Source organism: Etheostoma spectabile, chromosome 15, assembly GCF_008692095.1.
Source record: "Etheostoma spectabile isolate EspeVRDwgs_2016 chromosome 15, UIUC_Espe_1.0, whole genome shotgun sequence".
Classification (NCBI taxonomy): domain Eukaryota; kingdom Metazoa; phylum Chordata; class Actinopteri; order Perciformes; family Percidae; genus Etheostoma; species Etheostoma spectabile.
The window spans coordinates 30482552-30490855 of NC_045747.1; the positions used below are offsets into that span (position 1 = coordinate 30482552).

Sequence of the window (8304 nt, forward strand, 5' to 3'; positions counted from 1 at the left end):
GGGGGGACCTCTATAGTTACCACTCTGTATCTAACAAACACACTATTACATGTCATACTGCTGGCTGCCCTGGCTGGGGGGCAGAAGTGGCGGCGGTGGAGGGGCGGGCTCTTCTGAGGCGGGGGGAGGCGGAGGTGCTGCAGGCGCGTTAGGGTTAGCCGCGCTGGAGTTGGCGTCCTGGGCCGCCGGGGGGTCGGGGACAGCCGAGGCTGCTGCTCCCGGTGTGCTCTCTGAGGAAGCGGGGGGCATGCTGCTGCTGCTGTCGTCGCTGGGGGCACTGCTGGTCGGGGTGCTGCTCTCCCTGGGTGGCTCGGGGGGGGAAGTGGCTTTATCAGAGGCAGAGGAGGGGGGGTCAGATGGAGGAGGTGGAGCGGGCTGGGAGTCTGAGGAGTTCTCTGCAGGCACCGCCTCATCTGGGGAGGGAATAATGACAGATGCTTTTAGATCAACATTGTTTGATAAAAAATAAAAATAAAATAAATAAAAAATAATATTCTGGCATTATTTCCCACTTCTATCTGTAGGTCTCAGCCCATTGGTTTCTACTGAATTGATTAAATATGATTTGAGCACAAATATAGTGTGGGTGGTGATGGCACAGTGGATATGACACATGTCTTTGGTGTGGGAGACCTGGGTTCAAGTCCCACATCAACCACTGTGTCCCTGAGCAAAACACTAAACCCCTAGTTGCTCTAGAGGCGTGCGACCTTTGAAATATAACAATTGTAAGTCACTTTGGATAAAAGCGTCAGCTAAATGACATGTAAGGTTTGCTAGAAAACAACTTAATTTAATTTTTTCTATTGTCCTTTCATCAGGTTGGTGGTTTGATCCCCGACTCCTGTCAGGCTCCCAATGTGCCGGCCGGCGCCTTGCAGGGCAGATCTGCCACCATTGGTGTGTGAATGGGTGACTGAGAGGCAGCTTGTGAAGAGCTTTGTCCGCTAAAGTAGCACTGTATAAATGTAGGGCTACTTGATAGGAGACAAATATCTAATTGCGATCATTTTGACTGACATTTCAATATAATTCACAATATTGGAGGGAATGATCATATACATACAATACTTAATGCAGAATGATTTGACACATATATTGCCCTACCAAATCTAAAACACTGTGGTTACCTGTCTCCATTGGCGTGGGCTTGTCCTCCTCCTTGGTCCCTGAGGTTGGGTTAGCTGGGCTGCTAGCATTAGCACTGCCCTGCTCTGCAGCTTTGTTTCCAGCAGTCTCCTGTTGCTGCGCCTGTTGGGCAGCTTTCTCCGCCTGCTCGGCCGCCTCACGCTCCCTCTCCTCCGCCCGCCGCCTGGCCGCCTCTTCGGCCGCAGCCATCTCCGCTGCTAGCTTGTCCATGTCCACCTCCACCTTCTGACTGCACAACTGGAGACACAGGGAACACAGGGTCAAACAATGGCTTCAACTAAGCTCAACTCCCCGAATACAAATTAACTAAATTGTAATCAAATTGAATGCAAAGACAAATCTGTGTAAATTACGTGAGGTAAAAACATGTTCTGGTATAAGTAATAACTTTTTTCCTTTGGTTACAGGTTCACATTTAGTTCGGGGGTAACCAAACAACCTCATTCGTGCTTCTCACTCAGCTGTCCCTAGCTAAATAAATGCTGCCGTACCCGCTTCAGTTCAGTGTTGAATGAGTCGGTGGTCTCCAGGAAACGTCTTTTCTTGTCTTGGTGCCGATCCTCAATCTGGAGGAGTTCTGCCTCCAGCTTCCTCTGAAACACACGAGACAGACAGGTGAGACACACCGATATCCCTTACACACCAAAGGCTCAATCCGAGTTATACCCGGGCCGACTGTATGTTTGAATAGGGTAACCCTTCTCGATCGACTCGGCTTCACGGACCCAGGTCGCAAGGTGGGTTTGACCAGGGAAGACAAGGGTCAGTTTCGTTGTGAATTGCGCACAACCTGGGTCGCTTACAGGACAAATTATGGGATTGGTTGGAAATGACCGTGGGGCAGTCGCACAGGCAGTTTAATTCATTTTACCAAACAAACTAGCAGCGAGTGCCCAGATGTTCACTAGTCTGCCTTTTGGAGGATTACATTTTTTTTAAAAGAAGGAAGTAAAGCTACTGAGCTACTCTCAGCTCACATATTAATTTGGGCCCTCCAATGGCAGATGAAATGTTTAACTAGTCCATATAAATGTCATTTATGCCGTAGGGGAAGATGATCCACCTACCTGGTGCACCATGAGAGACTGGACCTGCCTCTTAAGGACCTGCATGCGGGCCGTGGTGACCACAGAGCGGACATCTGGCACCACAATCTCACTGAGGATGTCACTGATGAGCCGATGGTTCCTCTGGAAGCGAGAGGCTGCTGTGTGCTTCACCGAAAAACCATCATCGTAGTCTGGCCAGAGGAAAAAAAGTAGACGCTTAACTGAGCACCAAGGAGGGGGGGGGGCAGCTCAACTGCTTCCACATGCATTGCAGATGTCCACCCTAAAATTACCTTTAAAGAACTAGCTGAACCTTTGGTGATTTGCAGCACCACACTCTTTAAATGTGTGTAACAACACACTGATCTGGATCGAAATATCGATTCAATTATCCAATATCATTAAAGCAAAGTGAAAATATATCAATCTTAGAGATGTACCTTTATTTTAAAATACCCTCTTTATATATACAGTGGGGCTCAAGAGTTTGGGAACCCCAGGTAAAAAATATTAATGTGCATGACGAAGCCAAGAAAAGATGGAAAAATCTCAAAGGCATCAAATGACAGATTAGACATTTGTAGAATATGTAAAAAAAAAAAGTTACATTTTATTTCCATCATTTACACTTTCAAAACAACAGGAAACAAAAATATGGCGTCTGCAAAAGTTTGGGCCCCCTGCAGAGTTTATAGCATGAACCGCCCCCCTTGGGAAAGCTGATTAACTCTGCAGGGGGCCCAAACTTTTGCAGACGCCATATTTTTGTTTTCTGTTATTTTTAAAGTGTAAATATGCCTTTTGGAGATTTTTCCATCTTTTCTTGGCTTCTTTGTGCACATTAATACAAATTTGTACCTGGGCTGCCCAAACTTTCGAGCCTGTATTCATGATTTTAAACCATTTTCAAATATCTTTGACATCTTGATTGATGCACTTTAGAAATTATTTTCAAACACCCATGTCTAAAACTGACCATCAGGGTCCTCGGCGGGCTGAATGCTCATGTAAGGCTCTCCTTTGTCCATACGACTCTGCCTCTGTCTGCTCTCCTCCTCCATTGCGGCCTCTGCGCGGTTCTTGGCGTTGACGTAGGCCAGGTAGGCTGGTGAGTTGTGGTAGGCCTTTAGAGAGTCGTTATACTCAATCTGACATGGGGAGAGAGAGAAAGCAAGGTTGCATTCATTTCACACTGCATCATAGACTATAGGTGAAACATAATGTTGCGCTCTATTGTGTTCTTGCCTGGCCCCAGTTACGGGATTGGCCAACGCAGCATCACACACCACTAGTTTTCGAAACCAGTTTCTGTTAAAATACTCAGATGACCCATCTCTATTGACCTTGTTTACCACATTTGATGACCCTACATTGTCCCAGGAAAACTTGGATTGGTTAGTTGAGTGGTGATTATAGGACTACCTGTGGCACACTCCTTCCAGGAAGCTCACAATAATAGTATGCTCAGACTCTCAAATGACTCCTCACATGTTTTGCACAGAGATCTTATGCCTTCAAACAGACGCTTTAGAGTTCATTCTTTCAACCGCATCAAACTTAAAAAATACATCTATCTGGGCGCCCAGGTGGCTCAGTTGGTAGAACGAGCGTCCATATATATGAGGTTTACTCCTCTATATATGGGCGCTTTGCTGCATGTCATTTCTCCTCTCTTTCATTTCTTCAGCTGTCCTGTCAATAAAAGGCCTAAAAATGCCCCAAACAATAATCTCAATTCAATTCAAATTTATTTATAGTATCAAACCATAACAGTTATCTCGAGACACTTTACAGAGTAGGTCTAGACCACACTCCATAATTTATAAAGTCCCACCAATTCCTCATGTCATTTTCTGTTGTTATACATGAATACATTGTTTCTAGCTGGCAAAAAATTCCTCATCATTCAATATGTACAAACAGTGCTGGTTGGACGTGAACCTAAAATTAGGACATTTCCAGCAGCTTACCTTCTCAGCTTCGTACTCATTCAGGTAGTCCTGTTTCTCCTCATCTGTCAGGTCTCTCCACATCCCTCCAATAATCTTTCCAATCTCCCACAGCTTCAGGTCGGGATTGGATGCCTTCACTTGGTCCCATACCTTGGGAGACACACGGAGACACACGGAAACACACACACACACACACACACACACACACTTAATGGTAAGTTAGCTAGCTATAAGACAGTGATGGAAACAAAGGTGCAAAAGTGCAAAGGAAAGAAGTTAGCCCCGAAAATATAAATCTATTGGACAGAACCATCAACTAAGAACTACCATAAGCCATTAAAATGTGTAGCACATTTGTGTTGAAAAATGACTGGATGGAATGAAATGAAATATATCTAAAGATAGAATCACCATTTTTATGTCAACATGACTTTTTAAGAGTAGATTTTGTCTTTATGCCACAGCCAGTGTTAAAATGTCAGCTCTACAACTAGAGAAGCGGCGAAGCGACAAGCATGGAAGGGGGAAAATGAAGGCCAGTGCAGATCATGCTTGCAGAAGGAAACAAAGGAGATGTAATTTGTCTTTATCGTTGAAAAACAGGAGGCTTCTGTAAGCCAACGGGATAACTGAGTGGAGAGTGCTCCACCAGGTGGTGGAGGTGGTGGTGAAGGCGTCATGGCTTGGCTGTTTCGCCCCCTAAAACCCCTGCAACCTTTCAGGGGATGGGAGGACAAGCAGTAAAAGCAGACACCGTGGATGGGTGTCTTACCTTCCTGCTTACCTTCCGGCTGTACCGCATGTAAGGCATCAGTGGCTTGTCTGGAGGCTTGGGAGGCTTTGGGACCGTGACGCCTGAGGAGTTCTGTGGAGGGAGGGAAGAGAGAGAGAAAAGGGGGATAAAGAAGGTAGACAAGTGTGAATAAGGAGATTGGAGGGGGAACAAAAAAAAGAGACAAAAAGGTTTAGAGAAAGCGGTGTGAAAAACAAACAAAAATGCTGTCATAATACATCAGCTGTTTATGGTCTGATAATGCTGAGGCTTTTGTGAAGGCAAAATAAGGAGGTGTACATGTAAACATGACAATACACAATCTTAAATGGTCCTGGATGCTTTCCTGCAGCTGCATAAATGATAATTTTGGCAGCCAACCGCGCCATGGCACTAAGTATTTATAAAGACTGTTTAAAAGGAAATTAACAATTTTAAAAGGGAAACTGTGTTTGGCTGATTGCTGGTCAGCAAGACAACAAACCATGTGAATTTTGTGGGTGAAACAACAGGAACTATAGATATCCTCGTGCCCTGACTAATATCTCATTGGTTGGACAATCACTGGAAAAACACTAAAAAATAAAACACGGCATTGAGCATTTTTATTTGTTTATTAGGGGTTTTTCCACAACAGTGTTCAGATATTTTCTTCATTCCACTGTTTTAACGGTCAGTTTTTAAGTTACAGTTGTTTCACTTTGATAATAATGATTTAATAGGTTTACCAGATCCCCATTAAAGTGTTTAGGAAAGCCTTAAGACATTGATGATGTTTAAATTTGAAGATTGTGATTTTGTTGAAGGGCTTTGCCGTGGTGGCACGGCGAGCTTTGATGTTACACCACGAAATAAAGTAGTTGTAACTCAAATATTCATTGTCTGATCTAACCCCAAATCTTTTACACATGTTAGTCCAGGCCTAAAGTGATCAACATGGACTTGATTAAGGTAAACTGGCTCAATAGCGCCACCTACAAAACTTCAAAGATGTCGCCCCTGTAGTGCATTTCACCTAGACGAACAAAAAAGCCATTCCCTAAACCCAACAGTTTGTCAGCATTATTAAAATAATGTGCATGTCATGGATGATTTTGACCATTTGCAGACTACTTTAACATAGTCTTACAGATTTCACCCAGTCATCTTCAAAATTGGTCAGTACACTCTAAAGATGATGGTGGCTAGTTGTCAAAATACCCATATAACGCCGCAAAACTGGTAGTTGTTTTATATATTGTCCAATCTGCCACAAATTCTGTAATTGATGTTCCTGAAATTTACATTATGTGGTCGACAAAAATACAGCAACTTGACGTATACATAGTGTGTGTGCCACATAGCGGACACAGGAAGTGGTGCACAATTTGAAGTATGTAATTTCCAACACTATGCACTACATGGAGGGAATTAAGTCTAAATCTTGTGTGCCGTGTTCAGCAGTAAAGGAAACACACGGCCGGTGTTGACTGGGAGCCGAGGGCACCCCCGAGGTTGACAGGTGCACGCTACTTGCAGCTTTAATTTTAGTCCTAGCATAGAAAATGCTTTTGGTGTAATGCTTTTTGGGAAAGTGTTTGTTTAGTGTTCATAGTGTAATATACAGAACTAAGTTATAAGCAAAAATGTTAAGAGCCTACCTAGAAAGGAGAGCTATACATTCACATTAGAATTAGGCTTATATACGGTATTATTAAACAATTGAACCCTTTTTTATGCTCCTTTCTTTCCCCTTCCTCCCATATAGGTGCTCTTATATTTAGCCCAAGTCAATTTCCTACTACCCTCCCTATTATCCTGAGCCCATCCCCCTTTTCTGTTTTTCCCCCTCTAAATTCCTTCCATCAGTTCATTACCCTGCTGGAGCCTCCGGAGCTCCCTCCCAGCCGGAGGTTGTTGTAGGCCAGATGGCTGTAAGGGTTGTAGCCCACAAACCCTGGGGTGGAAGGCATTTGCTGATGGAAGACAAATGAGACAAAACACGAATGAGAAATGGCTAACAAACAAGAGGAAGAGGGATAAACATAAATAAGTGAAAAGGGGAAAACATGAAAATATGTGTCTTTTGCTTGTTTGTTTTCCATGATGTCATCAAGCAAGGAAAAAAAGACAATTGGCCCCCAGGATAGCATTCACAATGAATCTATAACATGTGAGTGTTGCATGTACATAAGAAATAACAATTCCAGACCACGCTATTAATTGCAAGATTCATTTAATTAGCCATTTGACCATTTTCAACTTTAAACAGCACCGTGCCCACTGAATGTAAGGTTATAAAATGCATCAAAACAAGCATGTTGGCTCTTTACGTGCTACACTCTGAATTTTGATGCCAAAAAAGCTCAGATTTACTTCGTAAAAAAGACCTTAAATAAATGGTGGTATGACAGGATAGAGCAGAAGTTACAGTGAGAGCGATGATGGAGAGCTGAACAACTTAGTGGCAGCCTCAGCGTGTTCACACAGAGAAAAAAGTTAATTAAATGAAAGCAATATAAAAAAAATGTGGAAGGAGGGGGGGTAAGACAGCAAGAAGGAAAGATAAAATGAAACCAAAGAGTGGACAGAGCTTACATGGCCCTTTGGCCACTAAACAGTAAATACTGAGACTGGAACTGAGACTTGGACACTTACTGTTGTTGGGGCAGGGGGAGGGGGAGGGGCGTAGGATGGTCGTTCTGTGGGAGAAAAAAAACTTATTAGTCAGCTGTTACCACAACCTGCAATGTGCACATTTTTTTATTGGGTGGCTATGGTTTACTTACATTACTCTAATTTATATGTATTTCCTTTATAATACTGCCATACAGTGAACATTAAAGATTAAAGATTCAAATCATCAGTCAATGGGCCCTGACTCTAACCTTAGGGCTTTATTACATGGTATCAGATTGGTGCATAAACACCAGTACTTCCTGACACAAGCGTTTTAGGCAGTATCAGAGGCGATACCGATACTGGTAACGGAACATCTCTAATAGGCAGGTCAGTTAACAACACACCGGTTTAAAATTTCTAATTAAGACACAATGGAAAACTTGTTTTTCTTTCATTTCCAATGTTTATATCATATGTATTCTTTTGAAAAATATTCATTGTCAAACGTGTTGAATGTAAAGTCCTCTTAGGAGTCTCACCATTTAATGTGAATTTATCTGAGAATATTCTTAAATAAGAAAATCTATTCAGTGATTGGTCCAGGCCTATGTCATCAACCAAAATCCTGTTTTCGGCACAGCAAAGTGTTGTGAATCATAGTCCTACAAAACCAACTTTTAAGCGCGACTCATCGTGCAATCATTTTTTTTTTACTCTAAAGTCAATTCTAAGTACTGTTCTTGTGAGTAATTCTCAGATGCTTGATAAATACAGGGGGGGG

At 43.0% G+C, this 8304-nt stretch overlaps 1 protein-coding gene and 2 long non-coding RNA genes across 4 annotated transcripts in view; 1 reads left to right on the forward strand and 2 right to left on the reverse strand.

Moving 5' to 3' along the window:
- Nucleotides 1–8304, reverse strand: part of LOC116702987 (SWI/SNF-related matrix-associated actin-dependent regulator of chromatin subfamily E member 1) — a 10188-nt gene continuing 1884 nt past the window's right edge. The window contains exons 3-11 of one of the 2 annotated variants that reach the window (XM_032537555.1): nt 7560–7603; nt 6779–6877; nt 4923–5015; nt 4169–4300; nt 3175–3346; nt 2217–2389; nt 1641–1742; nt 1131–1386; nt 1–413 (exon numbers count right to left, since the gene is read on the reverse strand). In XM_032537555.1, the coding sequence (XP_032393446.1) occupies nt 46–413; nt 1131–1386; nt 1641–1742; nt 2217–2389; nt 3175–3346; nt 4169–4300; nt 4923–5015; nt 6779–6877; nt 7560–7603 (1439 nt within the window). In that variant the 3' untranslated portion in view covers nt 1–45. The remainder of the gene's footprint in view (nt 414–1130; nt 1387–1640; nt 1743–2216; nt 2390–3174; nt 3347–4168; nt 4301–4922; nt 5016–6778; nt 6878–7559; nt 7604–8304) is intronic. The other variant, XM_032537556.1, reaches the window with a different exon arrangement.
- Nucleotides 819–8304, forward strand: part of LOC116703017 (uncharacterized) — a 13196-nt gene continuing 5710 nt past the window's right edge. Inside the window, exons 1-2 of the long non-coding RNA XR_004335317.1 lie at nt 819–828; nt 1757–1764. This is a non-coding gene — a long non-coding RNA (uncharacterized LOC116703017). The remainder of the gene's footprint in view (nt 829–1756; nt 1765–8304) is intronic.
- Nucleotides 7796–8288, reverse strand: LOC116703010 (uncharacterized). The gene is made up of 2 exons (XR_004335311.1): nt 8259–8288; nt 7796–8106 (listed from the first exon to the last, which is right to left on the reverse strand). It is a non-coding gene; the product is annotated as an uncharacterized LOC116703010 (long non-coding RNA).